Below are 25,978 nucleotides of genomic sequence, written 5' to 3'. Positions count from 1 at the left end.
TTCTGGAAAGAATGGAATTTCCCAAAGGGAAATCATTATACACTGTTATGCCGCGTACACACGGTCGGACTTTTCGTCTACAAAAGTCCGACAGCCTGTCCGACAGACTTCCGGCGGACTTCCGGCGGACTTTCGGCGGACTTGCAGCAGACTTTCTAACGAACGGACTTGCCTACACACGACCACACAAAAGTCCGACGGATTCGTACGTGATGACGTACACCGGACTAAAATAAGGAAGTTCATAGCCAGTAGCCAATAGCTGCCCTAGCATGGGTTTTTGTCCGTCGGACTAGCACACAGACGAGCGGATTTCGGGGTCCGTCGTACTTACGACGTAAAGATTTGAAGCATGCTTCAAATCTAAAGTCCGTCGGATTTGAGGCTAAAAAAGTCAGTTGAAAGTCCGGAGAAGCCCACACACGATCGGATTACCAGCCAGCTTTAGTCCGTCAGCGTCCGTTGGACTTTTGTAGACGAAAAGTCCGACCGTGTGTACGCGGCATAAGAAATGCATTAGTTAAAGAAAAATTTTCCATTCCTGATCCTTCGAATTTTGTTGTCACTGCAGTTGAAAACGAAAAGTCAACTTGACCCCACTAACCATTAAAAAAGTGAACGAATACTTTGAAAAAAAAATTTTTAAACAAAATTCTGATAGTGTTTGGCCAGCTTTAGACTTAATTTGCTGTAATTGCAAAATAAAATGCTCATATATTTGTATGCTCAATATCTCCTGCGATTGGGAAAGTGCCCTTTCCAGATGAGTAGGATATATCTCCATCCAGGTTCTATATGGATAAGTAAGGTCTTACTGCCCTCATAGACTGGGGAAGTCTGGAACACTGAAACCACACAAAAGAAACAAAGGGTGCACCGACCTAATACATTTATCCCAAGACCAAATGTTTATTATAGTAAAAAGTGGTAAGAATTATACTCACAAAATGGCTATTGTATAAAAGCTCATCACATAATCCAGCATAATTCAATCCATATTTCATCAACTCATGTGACAGAGGAAGAGGCTAGTCCTCAAAACGTGTCAGCCTATTGGATCTTCATCTTCTGTCATATGAGTTGATGAATTATGGATTCAACTATGATGGATTATGTGATGAGCTTTTATACAATAGCCATTTTGTGAGTATAATACTTACCATTATTTACTATAATAAATATTTGGTCTTAAAATAATGCACTAGGTCGGTGCGCCCTTTGTTTATTTTGTGTAATATATTTGTGGATTTGAGCATCCTCAACAATGAAAACGTCTATCCAATTGCTGCAACTGCCATTGTATGCAATTGTTGTACAATCGCTTCTATAACCTCACAAGTGATCAGGAAATTTTGCATTCACATCTTGGCCATAGTAGTTGTAACAGTTGTATAATCCATTTGTGTTACTATATCAGGGTACTAAATAAAAGATCTTCTTTTCAGTTATTCTAGAAAAAAATGTAAGCACAAATGTGTTTTGTCCTATTTCGGTTTAATCATCTCTTCCTACCCTCATTGGACTTTAGTTGTCAACACAGTTTGCAGATCTCTTTTATCTGTTATCTAAAATCAACAGTTCTGCACTAAATGTTGTGTGAATTCATTGCCCCTTCTCTCTAGCAAACTGTCACTTTCATAGAATGAGTAATTATCACTGGCACATCTGCAATGTGAAGACATAAATCTCTGGCTTCTAATATCTCCATTGCTCAATACATGTCTCAACATAAAGACCTCAGGTTCCCCCCTCACCTACGTTGGACATCTCTGGCACAGAGGCCCGGTAGGGAGGGTGCAGGAAAACAGGGGGGTTGTCATTAATGTCTTGCACCTTGATGATGAACTGAGAGGGGGGCTCAAGTGGTCGGAGGGTAACCTTGTCCACAGCTTGTGCCAGTAGAATATATTCCTCCTTTTCTTCCCGATCCAAGGACTTTGTTACATGGATATTGCCAGTTTTGTCATCAATAACAAACACAGAACCAGCTCCCTCTCCAGTCAGGATATATTTGGCTCGTCCTTCCCCTCGATCAATATCTGTGTGAAGCTGTAAAGCCATAAGTTACATAAAGCTGTTATCAAAGTAATAAGCTCAGCAAGCTTTAGTAGCAAACTATTAAACAAATATAGTTGTGCAGTAATCCATATCAACCAATCATAACCCAGCTTTCAGTAGTTTAAAGCAGTTCTAGAGTAAAAATATCCTGCCCATTCTGACAAGGCATGATATACCATGGGAGCATAAACAGCTTCTCTGCTATGCCTTGGCACTTAGTCATATGGCCAATAGACATGTGCACCATCAATAAATTTTTTTCGTTTCGTTCTGTTCCGTTTCGTATTAGCCGTTAATTCGTATTTCGTAATTCGTGTCCGAAATTCAATTTGGATTGATACGAAATACGAATTTTCGTTAGGTTCGTTAACATTTCGTAACAATTACGAACGTTCATTATGATGAATTTATCATTATGAGGGGCTCCCACCATCCCTGTGCTGTGCTCATTAGGAGGGGCTCCCACCATCCCTGTGCTGTGCTGACTTCCTGGGTTTTTAACTTCATCATAATGAATAATCGTAATTGACGAACATTCTTATTTTGTCTGGTTCTGAATCTCTCATAGATTACCAGTACCAGTCTCCCACTCCCATATTAAAAAAGGTCATTTTCCCAACCCTCACTCAGCAGCAGAAGAAAACCTCTGATTAGTCAACAAAACACCAGACACGTTTCCATAGTAACGGAATTTGGATCCGAAGTTCGTAAATGAAATTTCGTACAAAATTCGGAAGCATAGCAATTCCTATTCAGATCCTCCCGAATGTACGAGTTTACGGAAATTCCTACGAATTGTTGATTCATACGAAACTAATCGCACATGTCTAATGGCCAAAGATTATGTTAATTCAATAAACATCTCTGCCTCAACTTTGATCTTCTTTAATAGTGAGCACAAGATCGTTGCCTTGGCATTAAAGTGATTGTGAACCTCTGAAATGAAAAATGAACAAAGCATATCCTTCTATAATTTGTACATGTTTCAATCGAACACACTTAGTGTGAGTTCTGTCTCCTTTCTCACTTCTCTGCTAGCTACCTGAGTCACCTCTGATAGTCTATGCTATGGGTGCTCAACCTGTGGCCCTCCAGCTGTTGTGGAACTACAAGTCCCATAAGGCATTGCAAGCTGCTGACAGTTACAAGCATGACTCTCAAATGCAGAGGCATGATGGGAATTATAGTCCCGCAACAGCTATAGGGTCACAGGTTGAGCACCCATGGTCTATGCTGACACCAGACCATCCCAGAGACAGCCCTGTCCCTCCCCCAGTACAAAGTAGGTAATAGACAGCCTTAGCTGTGCATGTTTCCCTTTGTAGAGGAAAGGGGTGTGTCCTATCTCTCTCCACTCAGGTCTCAGTTTACACTCAGCTCCCTACTGTGCAGTGTGTGACCTCAGTACCCATCCCCTGCCTTCTAGAGCAGAGAAATGCAGTGTAAACTGGGTAATGCAAACTGCTGTAGAGGAAAAAATGCTGCAGGTAAAAAGGTACAACCTATGTAGGAGTATTTGCTTCATCTCTGTGTATCACCTGATGCTAGTTAATTCAGTGGGTATATGTAAGGATTTACAGACACTTCAAGACATGGGGTAGTTGGCGCCAAATTTTTGCCTATAGCTTTAAAGTAATTATACCTTCCTAAGAACTTAATAACTTGTTTCAATTCACATCTAAAATTGGCTCTTTGCAAGAACTCGACAGTTTAATAATGATTATTTTATATTATCTATATAAATGATCTGAATTAAGAATAATATAATATTTAGTCAACACACACCCATTAGGAGATGTTTTTTCTCTGCACACAAATACTGTAGACCAGGGGTCTCAAACTGGCGGCCCTCCAGCTGTTGCAAAACTACAAGTTCCAAGAGGCATTGCAAGGCTGACAGTTACAGGCATGACTCCCTCAGGCAGAGGTATGATGGGACTTGTAGTTCCGCAACAGCTGGAGGGCCACCAGTTTGAGACCCCTGCTGTAGACCAAGAAAGTATAGCTGGTACAAGAGACAACTAAAAATTGTTAATTTAGTGCAAAAAAAAAAATTCACGATTGTGTAGCTAAATGAAGCAGTTGTGCCTGCTGTTTGCAAAGATGCTAACACATTAGGGGGGGTTTCTGTAGCACCATGTTTGGAACCCTTTAGCAAACTCCTCTTTGTGCAAGGAATAGAGCGAATGATTCTAAGTTCTCTTTTGAATTGTTGCAGTATCTTTTGGAGCGATATAAATGAATAAAATAAATAAATAAAGTAAATAAGATTTCTTTTGATTAGCTGCTATGGGTTATTACACTTTGCACATTGCATTATTAAATAAAGGCCTATGTTTTATTCAGATCTAATCCCTAATGATTGTATCTTGTTTACATTATACTGTTCTTTGCAATCACAGCTTTATTTTTTTCTGTATGCTTCCAAACTATTACTGAACCGTTTACAAGCCGCAAATTTCATTCAGACATAAGCCTGCCCAACTGGAGCTTGTAATCTAATTTTCCTTCCACAAAAGTACAAAGACACAGCCTGGCGCCCATTTAGTCAGAAGCCAATTAACCTACCAGTAGTTCTTTGGCCTGTAAAAGAAAGCTAAAGTACCTGGAAAAGCCTGCACCAAGGTAAAACATATGAGCAAGATCTGATACATTCATTGTAATGTATGGAATACATAAAGAATCGTTATCTATCACTTCATCATTTAGGAGGGTTGTGAAGCTGGCCATACACTAAAAGATTGTTATGTTATGTCTGCAGGCTGTATGCAAAATGATCTAACAGATTCCTCCATCCACCCTAAACAGAGTAGTGAGGCCCATGTATTCTGATGGCCAGCACAAGCAGCTGTCAGAATAGGGTGGGCATTGTCAAACAGTGACTACAGCTGATTGGCCCCAGTCAATGCATGGCCATGAATAATCCACCTAGCTCTGTTCTCTGTTGTATCAAAGGATGCCAGGCAATGGGAGACCTCTCAATGCTTATTTTTCAGCTGGTTCATCAGAACCTGGCCGAAATGCAATCAGTGTATGGCCAGCTTTACTGTTATGTGCTAAAAAGACAAGTAAGGAAACAGACCTTACAGTAAGTTTCTGGCAAACTAGTGTTGCCTGTTTTATTCAACCGGTCTTGGCATCAATCCCAGCACAATATGGAAAGTAAGGAAACAGACCTTACAGTAAGTTGCTGACAAACTAGTGTTGCCTGTTTTTTTCCACTGGTCTTGGCATCAATCCCAGCACAAGATGGCCTCTTACTTACTACAGTAAATACAGATTTTGTAAGGGGTAATTTAGTATTATAAGTTAAAGTTAGGGATGGGTTAGGGTTTAAAGTTGAACCCCAGGCAGATATAAAAGGCACACATGAATGCAGCTTTGTGATTAATAATATATCATCAAATTTATCAAATTTATGTTTTTAATGCAAGCAGTGTAGGTAGCCTCTTGCACTGCTTGCAAGCATGCAGTAAGCCTCTTGCAGTCTACTCTATAGTCTGTACAGCAGAGTTCAAACTAAAAGTGGGAGACGTGTAACAAGGAGCCATTCATGTGTGCTGCAAAGCAGAGAGCATGCTATTAGGAGGAGAGTGGAGGAAAAAGGAACATGTAAGGTTGGCCATACATTATACAATTTTCTTCTTCCATTTCCTTTAGATTTAACTTCAACTATGTAGTACAATGGCCTGCCTGACTGCATACAAATTGAAAGTGTTTAGGTTTGACCTAATATTATATGGTTTAGATACATCTAGGAACATTGTATAATGTATGGCCAGCCTTAGTGTGCTGCTTCTCTTTTCACTAGGCAGTCACAGGGCAAGGGGTGGAGAGGAGACCTGTAAGTTTAAAGGTAAACACTAGTAAAAAAGTTTTTGGGGCACATAGATTAACTCTAACAAAGTATATCCTAAGTTCTGCTGGCTACTATAAAAATCCTCCCTCCTTCGATGCCAGATACCCGCTACAGTAGTGATATTTTGTCACTGTATAGTTAAGAGCAGCAGCTCTAAATGGGAAGGACTTGTGCCATTGGCCTTCCCAAAGTCTCCTTGTCCATTCACATCCTAGTGTTCGTCTCCCAAAATGCAAGGTATTCTCTGAATGGCAAAGGGGCAAATTATTGCCTAATCACAATCCAAACCTCACTGGAGGGAGGATTTTTACATTAACCAGAAGCCAGGAGAACATGGCCTATGCTTTATTAGAGGTAAATTATGTGCCTAAAATTTTATTTACTGGAGTTTAGCTTCAAGTGAAACTGCAGAAGAGGAAGATCCCTTCCCCTGTACTATGGGGTTTTACCTCCCAAAACCACAAATCTAAATGACCCCTACAGTCATGAGCGCTCTATAGGGCTCTTCTTACACTGATGCTCCGCAGTTTACCAGGATGGTGGGTGCAGCACATTACACTTGTGGCTTTCTTACAGGTTAGCTGTGCTTTGCCATAGACTTCTATTACATCTTGTGGGTGGGGTGTACTTTCTGAAAATGCACCAAACCCGCAGGATATAATAAAAGTCTATGGCTTAGTGCAGCTAACCCACAGGAAAGCCACAGGTACACTGCACTGCACCCGCAGATCAGTGTGAAAGCAGTCTAATAGTTATTCACCCTTTTATAGGTGCCAATATGCCCATTGCATATTATGCCTAGTGCATGTGCTGTTTAATACACTGACCTTCTTTTCCTCTTGCAGCTTCTGCTTGCATCGCTCTCCAGGCTGCTAGAAAACATTAGAGGTGGAGTGCACTTGGTATCACTCCTCCTGAGACAGGAGCCGGCTATCAGTAAAATGAACAAAGGAGAATTGGCAATACTGCCAATACGCGGAATGGCCACATCCTGCGCACTCCCGTGGCGAATTGTCGCATGCATGTGCACGGCGGTGCCATGAATCGGCAAATGCGTGGTGGCACAAGCAGAACATGATAGATGCTGACGCCACCTGGCCTATACAAGACTGCTGCTCTGCTCAACAGATTTCTGGATGATCGTCAGCCCCCCCCCCCCCCCTGTTCCTGTGCCTCTATGTGTTCTGATCTTGGATTCCCTGTTACCGACCCCGGTTGCCTCTGACCTATCTTATCTCCATTTCTGGCTCTGACCGCTGTACTACTTACTCCACTGCTGCCTGATCGCCTGTGTATGACCCTGGCTTGTTTTACAGACTCTGCTGCTATCTGACTACCTGTATATGACCCCGGTTTGTTCCAGTTCCTGCTATCTGCCTCTGCTCCTGACTGATCCACCGTGCATGATCCCTGGCCTGGCTTCTGATACTGTTTCCTGTTTGCCTCGCTGCCAAGCATGCCTGGAACTGCTGAAGGACACCTGCCCTACAGTGCATCTGTTTGTTCCTGCTACCATCTGGTGATCTGCTCCTCAGCTCTACAGACTACTAAAGCTGGCAACCTGTGCTTCTTTGGGCACTGCATTCCCTGTACCACCTTTAGGGGAGCTCTCTCAGCACTCTGGTCTCCGACCAGGTACGTGACACCGGCACTACAGAAGAAGCATCTGTTTATGCGGCAGCCTGCTCCCTCCGCTGCCAGAGCCAGCTCACTGTACTCTGATGCTCTGGGATGGCGGGTTGGCAAGCCCAGATCATGATTAATGGGTTGCCGACCCTGAGCGTGCGCTTCCCTGGTTTGAAGTTGCGGGCAACATCAGAGGGTTCTGGCCCGCGGGCCATGGGTTGAGCGCCGCTGTTGTAAAGGGTGGCCTTTGTGTTCCATTATGGTTCAGGGCTAGGGGATGTACAGGATCACTTTAATTCTGAATGTGATTTTGGTTGGTTGTCAGGACCCAAAAACCAAAATACCAATGGTGAAGGGACTCTATGGTGAAAATAAATGTATTGCAATGAATCTGTGCTGTGGTAACACGTGTGGGCGCTGGCAAACAAAGTTTGATATACTCAAACATAAACACTTATAATATCATGAAATGATGCAGCGCCAGTGAATACAATAAAAACGTACAAAAAGTAAGTAAAGGGTGTTTACGCTGCCAAGAGTTACGCTTGTCCATATATATTCAAATAAAATAGATTTTCCACCATCCAGCAGATCCTTGTAGTTTAACGAAAACACTGAGTGCCACCACCTTATTCAAAATCCACACTCACCAGACCATGAGCTGTAACAGGTACAGCAGACACTATGAGGTAGATTTACTAAAGCAGGCGCACTCAGAATCTGGTGCAGCTGTGCATGGTAACCAATCAGCATCTAACCTCAGCTGGTTTAGTTAGGGTTTGGCAATAAAACCTGGAAGCTGATTGGTTTCTATGCAGACGTGAGCCTGATTTTGCACTCTCCAGCTTTAGTAAATAAACCCCAGCATGTTTCTTGAGCACAGATCCTCCTCAGGTGTATGCACTTCCACTCTGGAATCACTCCACTTAGGTAACAGCAAATGGCAACTCCAACTAGAAAAGTTAGAGCTCTCCAAGGAGCTAAGAAAACCGATGACAACCTGGAATCGTACAGCTGTGTGATGTCCCGCTGGGACATCATGCCGCTGTACCATTCCGGGTTTTTAATATGACTTAAAGAGATAGTAAACCTCCATAAAATAAAATGCAATGGCCCCCCTGCAGGTTTAAGTCATAATGTACTAGTTTGCACCGCATGCTAGCACATCATGACAGACTTACCTGTATACATCGCTGTCCCAGATCTCCGATGATGCCATTTTCACCCGGTCTTCCTATGCGGGTTTGGGTGCTCTGGCTGTATGAGTGGCCAAGGACACAATGAAGGTCAGGCATGACGTCTCCAGCCACCAGTTGTGTGAATATCTCCTAAACAAGTTTAGATATTCCCTGTACCTACAGGTAAGTCTTATAAAAGGCCTACCTGTAGGTAAAAGTTCAAAAGTGGAGTTTAATACCACTTTACTATTTGTAATAATTTTTGTACAACATATGCATTCTCTGTGTACTAAATACAGATTCATGATTGCATATGATTGCTCAAATTACAGCTAAAGCCTACAAACAGCTAGAAACCGTTTAAAAGCTTTAGGAATGATGAAACCAAACTTAGACCTGGAGCTACATGGGCGATTTGGATCTCCTTGCTCCTGACTAATGCAACTACATGCTGTGTCACCTCATTAGACTAGGGGTACATGGGGGATTTTTAGTAGTTCAATCATGTTGCTAAATTCACCAAGGACTCATCACTAGGAGTGGCAATTGTTCTCTAAAAAGATGGAACAAATGGCTCCCTATGGAGTGAGCCACACAGGGTAAGCAAAGCAATAAAGTCTTTGCGTGGCTTGTTCTGTGATTTGTTTGCTGAAAATCATTTAGCAACGATGCTGACTGTTACATGTAATGCCAAGATAAATGTACCCTCTAATATCTACATATCTTTAAATACTGTGTTATTGCCAGGTCATCTGAGTGCAATAGTTGTGCACTTTTTACTTTGTAATGATGTCTAAAGATCCATAATCATCTATAGTCCAGCTAGGCTTTGAGTTGGCATAAATCTAAGCTAAACCTTTAACTGCTCAGTGGAGACTTGAATCCTGCCAGCCTGGGCCTAAATGAGCCATAGCCAAGAAGTACTGACCCACATGCAGGTCTGCAAATACAGTTTCCTTAGCTCAACTGTGCTATAAATTAAGTATATTGTAGCCAGTGCTTATTTGGTATGGCGGAAGAGTTATTTTATTATGTTATTAACACAAGATTTAGCCGGCAAGAAGCTCTCAGGAGTTTTCAACAGCCTGCAAGCACTGTTAAAATGTATATAAATAAAAATAAAATAATTTCATATGTAATAGCTTGGCTCCACAACAGTTTGTGCAGTCTTTTTCATGATCATTACCTCTCTCTGTCTAATTGTAGATTATGATCCTGCCAACAAGTGTGCCTCCTGCTACAAAGGGACAATGAAACTTCTGCAGTGTCTTATTACAGGAGCATCGTTGTTATACTATATATATAAAAGAAACTAAAACTCATGCCAATGGAGGACTATATACAGTGGGGACGGAAAGTATTCAGACCCCCTTAAATTTTTCACTCTTTGTTATATTGCAGGAATTAGCTAAAATCATTTAAGTTCATTTTTTTCCTCATTAATGTACACACATCACCCCATATTGACAGAAAAACACAGAATTGTTGATATTTTTGCAGATTTATTAAAAAAGAAAAACTGAAATATCACAGGGTCCTAAGTATTCAGACCCTTTGCTCAGTATTCAGTAGAAGCACCCTTTTGGTCTAAAACAGCCATGAGTCTTTTTGGGAAAGATTCATCAAGTTTTTCACACCTGGATTTGGGGATCCTCTGCCATTCCTCCTTGCAGACCCCTCCACAGGTCTGTCAGGTTGGATGGTAAACGGTGGTGAACAGCCATTTTTAGGTCTCTCCAGAGATGCTCTATTGGGTTTAAGTCAGAGCTCTGGCCGGGCTATTCAAGAACAGTCACGGAGTTGTTGTGAAGCCACTCCTTTGTTATTTTAGCTGTGTGCTTAGGGTCATTGTATTGTTGGAATGTAAACCTTCGGCCCAGTCTGAGGTCCTGAGCACTCTGGAGAAGGTTTTCGTCCAGGATATCCCTGTACTTGGCCACATTCATCTTTCCTTCAATTGCAACCAGTCATCCTGTCCCTGCAGCTGAAAAACACCCCAACAGTATGATGCTGCCACCACCATGCTTCACTGTTGGAACTGTATTGGACAGGTGATGAGCAGTGCCTGGTTTTCTCCACACATACCGCTTAGAATTAAGGCCAAAAAGTTCTATCTTGGTCTCATCAGACCAGAGAATCTTATTTCTCACCATCTTGGAGTCCTTCAGGTGTTTTTTTAGCAAACTCCATGCAGGCTTTCACATGTCTTGCACTGAGGAGAGGCTTCCGTCGGGCCACTTTGCCATAAAGCCCCAACTGGTGGAGGGTTGCAGTGATGGTTGACTTTCTACAACTTTCTCCCATCTCCCGACTGCATCTCTGGAGCTCAGCCACAGTGATCTTTGGGTTCTTCTTTACCTCTCTCACCAAGGCTCTTCTTCCCCGATAGCTCAGTTTGGCCGGACGGCCAGCTCTAGGAAGGGTTCTGGTAGTCCCAAACATCATCCATTTAAGGATTATGGAGGCCACTGTGCTCTTAGGAACCTTAAGTGCAGCAGAAATTTTTTGTAACCTTGGCCAGATCTGTGCCTTGCCACAATTCTGTCTCTGAGCTCTTCAGGCAGTTCCTTTGACCTCATGATTCTCATTTGCTCTGACATGCACTGTGAGCTGTAAGGTCTTATATAGACAGGTGTGTGGTTTTCCTAATCAAGTCAAATCAGTATAATCAAACACAGCTGGACTCAAATGAAGGTGTAGAACCATCTCAAGGATGAACAGAAGAAATGGACAGCACCTGAGTTAAATATTTGAGTGTCACAACAAAGGGTCTGAATACTTAGGACCATGTGATATTTCAGTTTTTCTTTTTTTAATAAATCTGCAAAAATGTCAACAATTCTGTGTTTTTCTGTCAATGTGGGGTGCTGTGTGTACATTAATGAGGAACAAAAATGAACCTAAAAGATTTTAGCAAATGGCTGCAATATAACAAAGAGTGAAAAATGTAAGGGGGTCTGAATACTTCCCCACTGTATAATGTGCAAAATTGTAATTACTGAAGACTACAGCAGCTGTTGCAAAGGTACTAGACCTTGAAAAGAGATGTATAAGTACTCATGGAAAAAGTGTAACATAATAAAGTGCAAAGTGCTAAAAAGCAAATATTCAATGGTAAGTAGTAATACATTAAAAATATATATGTATAAAGTGCCAAGTGCTTCCAGCGGCAAATCGAGTAACAGACTTCAAAGGAAATGTTCAGAGATCACACATAATGAAGAGCAAGAAATCCCCTCTTGTGACCCCGCTCACCAGAACCCTCAGCTTTGCAGTCCAGGGGTCAGAACACGCTTAGTGGAGTCACAATGGTAGATCCAAGGTCGAAGGAACTCCAAAAATTGATTAACATGCGGAAATCCTTGATGACGCCCTGGAGGAGGGGCGAAGCGCGTCGACGCATTTCCGGTTTTATGTACCAGTGACGCTACTTCCGGTATCCATGGAACGCACGCAGCAAGCACGCTGCACTTGTGAATCCGGAACACTCTGATGCCTGTTTTTTCAAGCTGTCTCCTTAGTGGCGTTTTTTTTAATGCGCAGTCAGTGCCGGCAGTACTTCACTATATGCCTCCTCTCTCTCCTTTTAATATATATCGTCTCCCCTGGTCTGCATGTTAATCAATTGCCACCACCTTTGCAATGTTCTGAACAAAAGATCAGCTTTATTAAATACTTTTATAAATGTGTGTTAATATTTTAAAAACCCTATTTCGAAGTATATTTGTTAATTTTAAGTGTATATACATAAGACCATCTATATTTTCTCATTACAAACTTGGGCCCTGCTTCCTTCTTTACCCAGCTATACAACGGTTGCGCTTTAGTGCCCCTTTTCACAATGCAAGGCTATGGGGTTAACTTAAACGCTTCAGCTCTCACACCTGTATACCCCCCATTTTTTTAATTTTTGCTGTGGGCCTGTTTATTCAGTAATAACTTTGTCATTACTTAAGAGAACAAGTTCATATATTTTTTAGAACAAGCAAGGCTTTTTCTTTGTGATATTACTTAAAGTGTTTTACTTTGATCAGTGTTAGTTTTAAAAAAGATTGTGTTTTTATGGATAAAAAATATACATTTTAGTCTTACGATTCTGTTACAAAGCATTGCAAAGTTATTTACAAATGAAATAAAGGCTTTTTTTTCAAATTTTATTTAATTTTTTCCTTTTTTTAATGCAACACTAAAAAATGAATGAAAAAAACAATAAAAAGAAAAAAAAAAAGTTTAACTATTAATGGCTGGAAAAAAAGCCCTGTAACTGAAGGTTTGGACCTTGCTACAGATCTGTGGCTGGAGGCATAACCTGCAGGAGCCAGGGCATTGCAACCATGATCCACTGATAGTTGGATACACTGATAATTTTTAATAATTAATATTGGAGCAAAATGCCTTTCAGCCCACGTTCACATTGGGCCGATTTGACATGTGATTTGATATTTTAAACCGCATACCAAATCGGAGCCCCTTGTTGGCAATGGCAACGTCTGCTCCCAAAAGTAGTTTCTGCACTACTTTTGGCGTTTTCGGGGGCAATTTCAATAGACATCTGTGCATGAGCCCACACAGATGTCTGTCAAATCCTCCCCCAAGTCGGAATAAAATGCCAGCTGAACTCACACGATTCGATTTCAAATCCGCCCTTAGTGTGAACATGAGCTAAAGTTTATCAAACCTCAAGAACATAAATTTAATATATTGCAAGTCTTTGTGTGCTGGTTGCATTAGTTTTCTTTTTTTTCAAGCTCTTTTCTTTATTTTTGAACACACTTCTCTTGTATTGTATTTTTGGAGGAGTAGCATTGTCACCTTTGGACTACAGAACACCTTTGCCCTCCCCATCTCTGCAGACTGAATTGTGAAGGGTTAGAACAGTGTCTAGAATGTCAGTGCTGCAGAGTCAGGAAGTTAAGCGCTTACTAGATTTCTGGTAGCATCAACAGATTTCTTTACGCTTATTGAACAGATATAAAGGAATGCCTTCAATGGTACTGTATATATAAAAGACCAAAAAAGAGCATATATGTTTATTGAGAAGTTAACATTGTAGGCAATGATATACTGTACATCAAACAGATGCGGACAGATGGTCAACATTGTACAAAAGTAGAATAATGTAATTACAATTACAAATTGCACAGATTAGGATATGATAAATTAGGGTCCTCTTTTTAGACCCAGATTTGTGATCTTATAGGAAGATGGAGGGATCTGAAGATCGGCGTCTTGGCTTTCTTCCATGTAGTAATACAAAAAATCTTCAATGTCTGTGTAAAATAATGTATGGGGAAAAGCATATAGATCCAAAAGATTGATGTTAAGGCTGTGGAAGCGGAGAGATGAGTAGGTTTAAAGAAGAATAGACAGGGATTACATACACTTGTAACATTTTAAGCTCATCTCCAGACAAAGATTAAAATAATATAAAATATAGGGCTTAATGTGGAACTCCTGATATCTTTCCTCCCCTATATATTCTTTGCATAGTACTGCCCAGAACACTCAGAGATAGATGAGCGCTGTTACATGACCCGTCATATTCCCGAAGCAATTGACGCGCAACCCATGTTCAGGAAGCACAAAGTAATCTTTCCGAGTAGCTTCTAATGTGGTGGTTTGGCCATGGTTGCTTTATATAATTCAGCTCCTTACTGATTTTTTAAATCTGCCTTGAGTTCAACTTTGAAATGAGTCTTTCATGAAAGAAGTGTGGAAGCTGCCATTGCAGTCTTGCTTCTGAAAATACCAGAACAAGTATGCTGCAAATAGTTATCAGAAAGGCATCACACCTGCTTATTTCTATACTTGTTCTCTGTCAGTGACTCAGACAGCATTATAATCAAAGCATCATAATGACAGCTAAGGAACTAGTATTCCCAACGGAGAGTTTAGTGATAGCAGCCTCTCTTAATCTCTCATGACAGTATTCCTTGAAGGTGTCCATAAATATTAGATGACAGTCTCCCAATTCAGCTATTTCCACCCAATGGCAATCAAATGTCTATGGGTCAGTCCCTGAAAGCCCCAAATGACCTTCTCTCCTATATTGTGAAATACAGTATCTCACAAAAGTGAGTACACCCCTCACATTTTTGTAAATATTTTATTATATCTTTTCATCACAACACTGAAGAAATGACACTTTGCTACAATGTAAAGAAGTGAGTGTACAGCTTGTATAACAGCGTAAATTTGCTGTCCCCTCAAAATAACTCAACACACAGCCCTTAATGTCTAAATCGCTGGCAACAAAAGTGAGTACATCCCTAAGTGAAAATGTCCAAAGCGGGCCCAATTAGCCATTTTCCCTCCCCGGTGTCATGTGACTTGTTATGCCGCGTACACATGAGCGGACTTTACGGCAGACTTTGCCTGGCGGACCAGAGTCCGCCGAACAATCCGACCGTGTGTAGGCTCCGGCGGACTTTTCCGGCGGACTTTTTCCAAAAAGCCCGCCGGACCTAGATTTGAAACAAGTTTTAAATCTTTCCATTGGACTCTGGCGGAAAGTCCACTCATCTGTGTGCTGGTCCGACGGAAAGCCAACGGACCAGATACGAGGGCAGGGTATTGCATTTCGCGCCCCCTAAAACGTCACAGTCCCAGCATGCCCAGGGACTGTGACATCATAAGGGGCCGGGGTCTCCGCCTATATAAGTCACAACGGAGCCCTCAGAGAGCAGTCCAGCCGGAGAGACACACTTGTTTTTGTACTCCTCACCTGGTTGCCGCCACACACGCTTGACCCCATCTGAACCAAATACGTTTATTTTGGTCTCATCAGACCACAGGACATGGTTCCAGTAATCCATGTTCTTAGTCAGCTTGTCTTCAGCAAACTGTTTGTGGGCTTTCTTGTGCATCATCTTTAGAAGAGGCTTCCTTCTGGGATGACAGCCATGCAGACCAAATTGATGCAGTGTGCGGCGTATATTCTAAACACTGACAGGCTTACCCCCCACCCCCTCAACCTCTGCAGCAATGCTCTCAGCACTCATACGTCTATTTCCCAAATACAACCTCTGCATATGATGCTGAGCATGTGCACTCAACTTCTTTGGTCGACCATGGCGATTCCTGTTCTGAGTGGAACCTGTCCTGTTATACCGCTGTATGGTCTTGGCCACCATGCTGCAGCTCAGTTTCAGGGGCTTGGCGATCTTCTTATAGCATAGGCCATCTTTATGTAGAAAACAGTTCTTTTTTTCAGATCCTCATAGAGTTCTTTGCCATGAGGTGCCATGTTGAACTTCCAGTGACCAGTCTGAGAGAGTGTGAGCGATAACACCAAATTTAACACACCTGCTCCCCATTCACACCTGAGATCCTGTAACACTAATGAGTCACATGACACCGGGGAAGGAAAATGGCTAATTGGGCTCAATTTGGACATTTTCACTCAGGGGTGTACTCACTTTTGTTGCCAGCAGTTTAGACATTAATGGCTGTGTGTTGAGTTATTTTGAGGGGACAGCAAATTTACACTGTTATACAAGCTGTACACTCACTACTTTACATTGTAGCAAAGGGTCATTTCTTCAGTGTTGTCACATGAAAAGATAATAAAATATTTACAAAAATGTGAGGGGTGTACTCACTTTTGTGACATACTGTATATGTGTTCCCTCCATGCTTCTGTTTAAAACAGAAGCTGACTCAAAAAAACATCTATCCTATGGTCTATGCTCAGCTTTAGATACATTGATAATAATGCTAGAATCGCTCGTTTCTCAGAGTTTTACATTTCCAACCAAAATGATCCATTAAGGTTCCACTGTGCTGTAATCTAATACTGACATTATTCTATAGTCCTTTTGTTTTGAAATGTGATTTAATTATATTCATATAAGCTATAAGATATCTTGGGGGACCCTCTACAAACGACTGAAAGAGACATTGATTCATCTCTGTATAGACAGCTGGAATTGTAAAAAAAAAAAACCAAACTATCGAATGTAAAAAAAAGGAGGTCAGACATATAATTAGAATTTACTGTTCCAGATAGCCTCCCATCTTCCTGCCACTGCACCCTCTTTGTTTATTTGCTTAAATCCTACCCATTCACTGGCATCTACTTAATCCCTAAACAAAAAAACGCGACTGCAAATTATATTACTGATAACTGTTTAAGGATTCCCGAGACATAAATATCTCCTCCTTGGTTCCTGGCAAATCTATTTGTTGACCAAACCAATCAATGCCCAGTGTGACTAAGCCATTGTTCTATTCTGGCTTTAAAGTCTCCAAAAAAACAGAGCACCTGAGGACCTAACTGTTGCATTGACTATAGTAACACTTCAAGTCATTTATTTAATTTTACCAAGGTACATTTTATCCAGCTAATTTTCATACTAAAGATAACCAAACAATGCAAAAGTTTTCAAAGGTAAATGGGATAGTGGAGGTTCTAACATACAGTATATGACTCAAAGATTAAAGCCTTGTACATACGGCTCAAATGTCGGACGGTTTAATAGAAACCGACCGACATTCAGATAGTGGAGGTAGGCCGGTTTCTACTAGTGGAGGTCCTAACACACAATATATGACTCAAAGATTAAAGCCTAGTACATACGAGTTGAATGGCATTCGGCCCGTGTGTATGGCAGCCGGTCTGACAGAAGCCGACTGAAAAAGGTCTACTGAGCGACTCCGGATCAGCACTTTCATCCAATGGCTGAGAATGCTGACCAGAGTGTTCTGGAGGGGCCCATCCCCCTGTCAGAACACAATAGCACAGCAGGGGAGATCTGACAGGTCATTTTTTTTTTTCGTCCAACCCGCTGGCTTGAATGAACAAAATCTAGTGGTGTGTACCAGGCTTAAAATGATTTAATTTTTTGAACAGGATGGATTATTATAAAAGTGTCTTTGTTGGAATGGGTTAGGTGACCCTTTTTATTTTCTCATGTGGCCACTAGAGCCCTCCTGTGGTCACTATGTAGCAAGGCAGCCACTTGGCATGGGATCTGGAAGACAACGAGGATCACCATAGTAGTGGTAGCTACTACAGTGATTCTACGCTTCTACAGGGATGGAATATGCATACTTACATTGGTCCAAGCTGAGCCAATGTAACTATGCAAAAAAAAAAAAGAAAAACCATGGTTGATATTAAACCCCCTATTGTACTATATGATCCCTTACTGACCTCTAATAACATATAGAACATTGATTCACCTAATTTGTAACATTTTACAATTTACAGTATCCAATGATGTTGGTCAGGGAAAACAGGGCATACTCATTTCATAGATGCTGAATTTGCTTAATTGGGAGACTTTTAGGGAGGTAAATATCACATATTAAATTGAAGATCATTACACAATTAATCCTTAAATGCCACAGATACCCTATTAGGGGTATTAGGGGCTGCAGGGGGTAAGTAGGGGCAGAGCCAAAACCTCCTCCAAATGTGTTAATAATCATCATATAAGTACTAATTTTATTGTCTGCCCAGTGATGCTATGGAAGAACCAAGCATAGTCCTGGGCATCTGCTGCTGTGGCAATTCCCCTCGCTCCACAAACAAACATTCTTTCTACCGTGCAATTATACCTTTTAATACTTTGGTCATGCACATTGTATATAATATATATATTTGATAATTTTTGCATTTGAATAAAGGCATGTGGGTACCTCTAGATAATTGAAATGTGTGTAAGACCCCATATATTGCCCTAATTATTTAAAGCGGAACTTAACCCATAACAACTTACTAAAAAATAATGTTCTTTAGGAAGGAACATACATTCCACATTAATAATTATGTTACCAAAATTAGGCCCCTTTCACACTGGGGCGGTTTGCAGGCGTTATTGCGCTAAAAATACCGCCTGCAAACCACCCCAAAACAGCCTCCACTGTTTGTTCAGTGTGAAAGCCGAGGGCTTTCACACTGAAGCAGTGCGCTGGCAGGAGAAGAAAAAATCTCCTGTCAGCCGCATCTTTGGAGCGGTGAAGGAGCGGTGTATTCACCACTCCTAAACCGCTCCTGCCCATTGAAATCAATGGGACAGCGCGGCTATACCGTGGCAATAGCGCAGCTATAGCCGCGCTATACGAGTGGATTTAACCCTTTTTCGGCCGCCAGCGGGGGGTTAAAACCGCACCGCTAGCGGTCGAATACCGCGGTAAAACAGCGCTAAAAATAGCGCTGTTTTACCGCCGACGCCCCCTACCGCCCCAATGTGAAAGGGGCCTTAGTGTGTGCTGTAGCATAGCTCCTATTTCTTCTTGCTGGAGGCTGCCATTTTTCTGCAGCCCAGAGCCCCAGCAGTAAATCATAAAGCGGAACTAAACCCACTGATTTAATGGTTTCCAAAAACAGTTACATTCCTGGAAAGCCAGGATTCCTAACTGTCACATTTGCTTGTGTCCCCAGGCAAACCGTCAAACCATTAAATGGCTGGTGTCATAACCAATCACATGGGCAGCACCATGGCAGTTGCAGATCAAACAGAAAGAGCTTCCTTGGCTGTAGAGGATAGGAGGGTTTAATTATGTCTTAAGGCTGTCAGCAGATCGGCCTCTACAAACTACAAAAAAGTATTACTGGATTAAAAATACTAAAGGCCAGGGGTCTCCAAACTTTGGCCCTCCAGTTGTTCAGGAATTACAATTCCCATCATGCCTAGTCAAGTCTGTGAATGTCAAAGTTTTACAATGCCTTATGGGACGTGTAGTTACACTGGAGGGCAGTAGTTTGGAGACCTCTGCTGTAGGCACTTATTTTTAATGTTTTACATAGCTACAGTGGGGAAAATAATGATTTGATTCCCTGCAGATCTTGTAGGTTTGCCCACTTACAAAGAAATGAAGGGTCTATAATGTTTATAGAGATAGAGACAGAATATCAACTAAAAATCGAGTTGCAGTTCAGTAAAATAAGTATTTGATCCCCAAGCAAAACATGACTTAGTACTTTGTGGAGACACCCTTGTTAGCAAGCACAGCGGTAGGACGTTTCTTGTAGTTGGTTACCAGGTTTGCGCACATCTCAGGAGGGATTTTGGTCCACTCTTCTTTAACCTCCCTGGCGGTATGATTATTTCAAACTTTTGATGCTCAAAGCGGTACAATGTTTTGCATGGAAATTTGGCGTTTTATATTGCAGGCCTGTAATTCTTAGGAATAATACACTTAAATCTGTCCAAACAAGAGTCTAGTAGACAGCCCTGGTATGATAAAGTTTGAAACAAAAAATCATAAATTATAATATAATAAATAACTATAAATAATTATAACAAATAATAATATAATAATAAAAAAAAATATTCAATAATGTAATCAAATCAAAAACACTGAAATTTGCTCAATTGCAGAATTGTCGCTGTCATTACTTTCAGTGTTTGATAACGGATTTCCCCACGAATCATGATCGCTTTTTTATCGCTGTTTTCTAGCTGTCTAAAACCGCTTTTGATGTAAAGGGACAGTTTTGGTTGCTATGGACAATCTCCAGTTTCCAGGCAGAAAGAACAGTATTTATCATATAAAACTGCATGCAGGGCACTGGACAAACCACTAGGAACAAAAGGGAGGTGAAATAATGTGATACAGTAATGTAATCTGTAAGATTACAGTGTACTGTATGTATAGTGTGTGTTTCACTTTTTGAATTTGGCGCCATTCTCCATCCCCGTGCTTCGCAACGCTCGCAGGGAACAGAGCCCGGGGCTGTGATGAATCGAGTGGACGGCTCACACACACGGGGGGGGGACATCACAGGATCCTGGGGACAAGGTAAGTAAGCTGTACCTGAATCGTGCAATGCAATCCCAAGTGTGGCTCGAGGTTAAGGCTTTTGGTACTGAAAATCCACCCCGAGCCACACTCGGGATTACCGCCAGGGAGGTTAAAGATCTTCTCGAAATCCTTAAGGTTTCTTGGCTGTTGCTTGTCAACTCTAATGCCCCGTACACACGGTCGGACATTGATCGGACATTCCGACAACAAAATCCTCGGATTTTTTCCTACGGATGTTGGCTCAAACTTGTTTTGGCTACACACGGTCGCACAAAGTTGTCGGAATTTCCGATCGCCAAGAACGCGGTGACGTCAAGCACGTACGACGAGACTAGAAAAGGCCGGTTCAGAACCAAGCGCGGCACCCTTTGGGCTCCTTTTGCTAATCTCGTAAAAGTTTGGTGAGAGACGATTCGCGCTTTTTCAGACTCGTGGCTTTCAGATCGTTTTCTGACGTTCAGTTTGTGCTTGTGGGTTTGTATCTGCTCTTCAGTGCGTGCAGTCAGTTCGTATCGGAGTTTTCTGTGCGATCTTGTCCGCTCGTTGCTGTTTTTCAGGTCGCTCTTCACAGGCCTTGCTGTTCTTCAGTGCGTTCTGTTACTTCGTTCTGAGCAGCCGACCGTTTTCTAGCCATGTTTCGTATGCGTACTCCTCGTAGAGTTCGTGCTGTGTGGGGGCTTGGTGTTGGGGTCCTGACCTTGACACAAGTCCAGTCCATGAACAGGGTGGGGAGGAGTTCATGGACCAAGAATTGGTTGCTTCAGCGTGACCAGTTCTGTCATATGCCTTTGCTCCGTGAGATCCGTGAGAATAATCCTGATGATTTCAGGAACTTTCTCAGGATGACGGACCCCGTGTTTCACCGTTTGTTGGCTTTGCTGACCCCTTATATTAGCAGGCAGGATACCTGCATGAGGCAAGCCATCACTGCGGAGCAGAGGTTGGTCGCTACCTTGCGGTATTTGGCCACAGGGAGAAGGACCTCAAGTTCTCGACAGGCATCTCCCCCCAGGCTCTTCTTTGTGGACATTTACTGCTTGTGTTTGTTTTAGCTGACCCTGACAGAAATGTGTGGAGTCCAGAAAATGTCGTGATTGTGTAACCTTATGCAAAGCACTGTTGGCTGTTATTTACTAAATGCAAAGACACTTTTCACTACAAGTGCACTTGCAACTGCACTGAAACTGCACTTGTAGTGCAAAGAGGATTTGCCCTTAGGAAATTACCCCCATTTTCTCATCAAACAACAATTACATCACCCCAAAAGTGTTGTAGCGTTGAGACAATAATCCACACATTCTTGATGAGCAATCTTTTTAATACCTGCACAATCACATGTGCATTTACCAAAGGTTTTTCTGACAAACCGACATGTTTGTTGTATAACAATTTTTGTGGTGTCATTATCCAAAATCAAAATGTGCATTTTATAGAAAACAGGCCTGTGTAAAACCCACAAGAAAGACACAAATCTTGATCTTACAAAGTTCACATTTGGTAGAACTGGAAGGCTATATCAGACATGAGTATTTAGGAACTGTGTTTGATATTGCGTTCAGATGGGGGGAAATCACCCCTGGAAAAGCCAAATTTGGAAGATGCACACAAATTTCACAATGTCAACATGTGCGACCTGCCATCACGGGGGATCAAGGGACGTGTTTTGGGGGAGAAAGCCCTTCCTCACCGCTACTTTATTATTGAGGAAGGGGTTGCACCCCCAAAACGCGTCCATTGCTCTCCCGTGATGGCAAATAGCACATGTTGACACACTGTGTGCATCCTCCAATTTTGGCTTTGGGAAAAATCACAAAAACATTTCGCACATTGTAGCAGACAAAAGAAGAAAGTGATTTAGAGGGGCTTTAAACTCGCCCCAAAACATCAATGATGTTTTTATATTTTGGAATAACATCATTGATGTTTTGCTTGATGTTTTCCAATTGTAAATTACACCCCATGATCTCCCCGATCAGGATCTGGGCACTTTCGGATGTGAAAGGATCTTCATCCACAACCTCACGATCACCTAAAAAGAAAGGAAACCCAAAATAAATTAGGTTTGCCAAAAAATGCCGCCATCCATCTCTTATCTGAGCCTGTGGTTGCAGACACTCACCTGTTGTGGTGACTACTTCCACCACGTCTTCTTCCTCCTGCTCAGCTTGTGTTGGGGGGATTTCCCCTTCTTCCAGGGGGGGGGGCTCTGGTCTCCTCGGATGAGGGGTGTCCTCCGAGTCTTTTCTCCCCTATGTAAAACAAAAATGGTATACTTAGCACACAGATATTTGATGGCAGAACTATAGAAATAGGAAACATTGCTTGGAAGTGGGGTACAATTGTCTGTTTTAGCCGAGTTCCAAGATGTAGCTTTTTTAGTGTCCTTTGTCAAGCTGCAATACTTTACCTGTTTGGTACAAGCTTCACAGATGTAGCCCCCCCTATAGTATACACTGGAGCACCTGTGTGCCCCCCCTAATAAAAAGGGTGTTCTGGGGTCCCACACTAGTGCTCCAGTGTCCAGATGTGAAAACAGCTGCTCAGTGTCCTCTCCTTACACAGAATCTAGTTTGCATTTCATTCTAGTAACAAACCCATCTACACAACCCAATTCTTTGAAGACAAGTATAGGGCGTCAAAATGGTGGCCAAATGCATATGGCCTAAACAATGGTATTTTATCGTCCGAAATAAAAATGTGTGATCCGAACGAATAATGTGCCCATGAACATGAAAGTTGCCATTTTAAACTGTACAACAGTTCCTAAAAGCACATGGAGCAGCACGAACGTAATAAACACAAGAACAATAGGAACACAGCACAACTACTTACTTTTTTGCAGCACTCTCCGGATCTTTCTGTACTGCTCATGTTCTCGTAATTTCAGGTCCGACCACCGCTTCCTGAGCTGATCTTTCGATCGTCGTACCCTGAATTTCCGGTGCAGACTCCTGACCACTTTCGCCATGATCTTGGCCTTTCGGACATTGTGGTTGGGGTAAGGCCCATACTTTCCATCATAGTCGGCCTTCTTCAGGATGTCCACCATCTCCAACATCTCCTCAAAGGACATATTTCAGTCCTTTAATCTCCTTCTGGATCGGGACGTTTCAGGCTCCGGCCTTTCCTCCCCCTCCTCCTCGTTGCTGTACTTAGCACTATCCTGCTGTCTCTCCGCCATGTGCTCTTCCTCCACTGTGCCGAACGAAAAGGGGCGGGGAATAGAATAGAAAGAACGTCAGGGGCGGGCGGAGTTATACGCATGCGCAGTGTGTATAAATCGTAACGCGCGCGTCTTACGTACGATCTGTGAGCGGAGGAAGGAGCATCGGAGACGCCGATCGTGCTAACGAAGGTAGGATCTAAACTTGGGCCTATACTGCTTCGAAATTGAAGCCTATATTGTAACAAGATTAGGGGAGTTTGGCCTGACATTAGGGTTTGTCTTGTGTTGTGTCTTGCAGAGAAAATGGATGGGTTCAACGATCACAATTTCCTGCCCCTGTTCATAGACAAGTACAGGGAGCTGCCCTGTCTGTGGCAAGTGAGACACCCCCACTATAATCACAAACAGAAGAGGCAGGCAGCGCTGGAGAAACTGCTGGAGTTGGTGAAGCCGGTGGTCCCCACAGCAACCATCCCTTATTTAAAAGCTAAAATTGGTGGCCTGAGGAGCACTTATCTTAGGGAGCGCAAGAAGGTCACAGATTCCCAGAGGTCCGGAGCTGCAGCAGATGACGTTTATGTCCCCAGGCTGTGGTACTATGAGAGACTGCGATTTCTGTCAGACCACACTGAAGTCAGGGAATCCCTCTCCACTCTTCCTTCCACTCTTCCTTCCACAGCAGCTGAGGCTTCTGATGTCCAACCTGGGTCTTCCAGCCAGGAAGAAGTGGAGGAGCCCAGCTGGAGTCAGGTATAGCATTGTTCTACTGATTTCTGAGCAATAAATAAATGATGTTTACTAGATGTTATTATTGATCACTAATTGCTGATTTCATAAAGTGTTTTACATATCAATAGACAGTAGTGGGCACCCAAAATTGGGACAAGAATGAAAACTGCTGGGCTCAGAAGGATAGTCTGTTATATTTGTTAACATTCAATTTGCAGCAGTCAGGAGGTGAAAATTGTGTGTGATTGATGAAAACAATACTAAAACTATGTCCCTTTTTCATACACAGGAAGACCTCAGCCAGGAGGAGGCTGTGGAATGTGGCAGTCAGGAGGAGGCGGGGATTAGTGGCAGCCAGGAGGAGGCGGGGATTAGTGGCAGCCAGGAGGAGGCGGGGCTAAGTGTCAGCCAAGAGAAGCCTGGGACAAGTCGCAGCCTTACTGAGTCTCAGGTTCCTCCCCTCCGCCTGCCATATAAAAGGGCCAGGAAGGCCACTCCCAGTCCTGTGCAGGATTCAGTGTACAGGCTGATCCAGGAGGCTTCGGCGTCCCTCAGAGCCTTCCCCAGTCCTGAAGAGGCCTTTGCCTGCATGGCTGCCACCAAATTGCTGGGCATGCAGGAGGGCCAACGCAAGATTTCTGAGGACCTGATTTATAAAGTCCTTCGGAAGGGGGAGAGTGGGGAACTGACACACAAGACGGATGTCATGGAGAGGGACCATCATCCTCCTCCTCCTCCTCCTCCTCCTGCTGCCACAACTCCACCACCACAGCCAAAGCCTGTAAGGAAGCGTGGAAAGAAGACCTGAGAGTGATGACCTGGGTTCAGTCTGGTCTGACAAAAGCTGCAGTCTCTCGTATGACCACAGCCTGGGGACACAGATGTCATCTGCTGCTTTCCGGATCTCTGGGACTTCTGGACCAGACTGCCCTCCCTTAGATAAGGACTCCTCAGGCCACCAATTTTGCTTTTAAATAATTGATGTCTGCCCTGGGGGTCCAAGGCTTCACCCACTTCTGCAGTTTCTCCAGCGTTGCCTCCCTCTTTGTTTATAGTTGTGAGCCCTTAATAAAATATTTTTAGGGAAATTCTACTCTCCTATGTGTGTTTTCATCCAAAAAGGACAGTTTGTTGGTGACGATTCAGGTACATTTCTAAAGTACAATGTGAAATTAACAAGGGACAACAACACCAAACAATCTCCTCCTACAGATTAAATAGAACAACATATCAATGGTGTTGTGGGAACTTGTCACAAAAAACACACAAACATTTTCGGGAGTACTAATCAAAATCACCAAAAAAAAATAAAAAGAGAAACACAAAAAAAGATTCTACATTAAAGTAAAAAAAAAAAAAAAAAAAAAATATGTTGTCAGATGTGAGAAATCAAAATATATTGAGGGAATCCCGATAAATAGTAACGAAAAAAGTTTGTGAGAAGTGTGTGTGAATATGAGCATCAAAACGACTTAATTCTTGTCACATTATAAAGAAGAAGAGAGTGCGCTGTATTAAACCATTTTTTACATTGCAGCGTGACGAAAGTGCTTTATCCATTACGAACGCTAAGTTTACCAGAACGAGCTGTCCCGTGTCGGAATTTCTTCT

General features: G+C 42.4%; 1 protein-coding gene across 6 annotated transcripts in view; it reads right to left on the bottom strand.

Moving 5' to 3' along the window:
- Positions 1–25,978, bottom strand: part of CDH24 (cadherin 24) — a 173,106-nt gene that overhangs the window by 43,740 nt on the left and 103,388 nt on the right. For all 6 annotated transcript variants that reach the window (XM_073632366.1, XM_073632381.1, XM_073632402.1 and 3 more), the window contains one exon: positions 1,755–2,049. In XM_073632366.1, coding sequence (XP_073488467.1) covers positions 1,755–2,049 — 295 coding nt within the window. The remainder of the gene's footprint in view (positions 1–1,754; positions 2,050–25,978) is intronic.

Source organism: Aquarana catesbeiana, linkage group LG01 (genome assembly GCF_042186555.1).
Source record: "Aquarana catesbeiana isolate 2022-GZ linkage group LG01, ASM4218655v1, whole genome shotgun sequence".
Classification (NCBI taxonomy): domain Eukaryota; kingdom Metazoa; phylum Chordata; class Amphibia; order Anura; family Ranidae; genus Aquarana; species Aquarana catesbeiana.
This window is presented reverse-complemented; position numbering and strand designations above follow the sequence as displayed.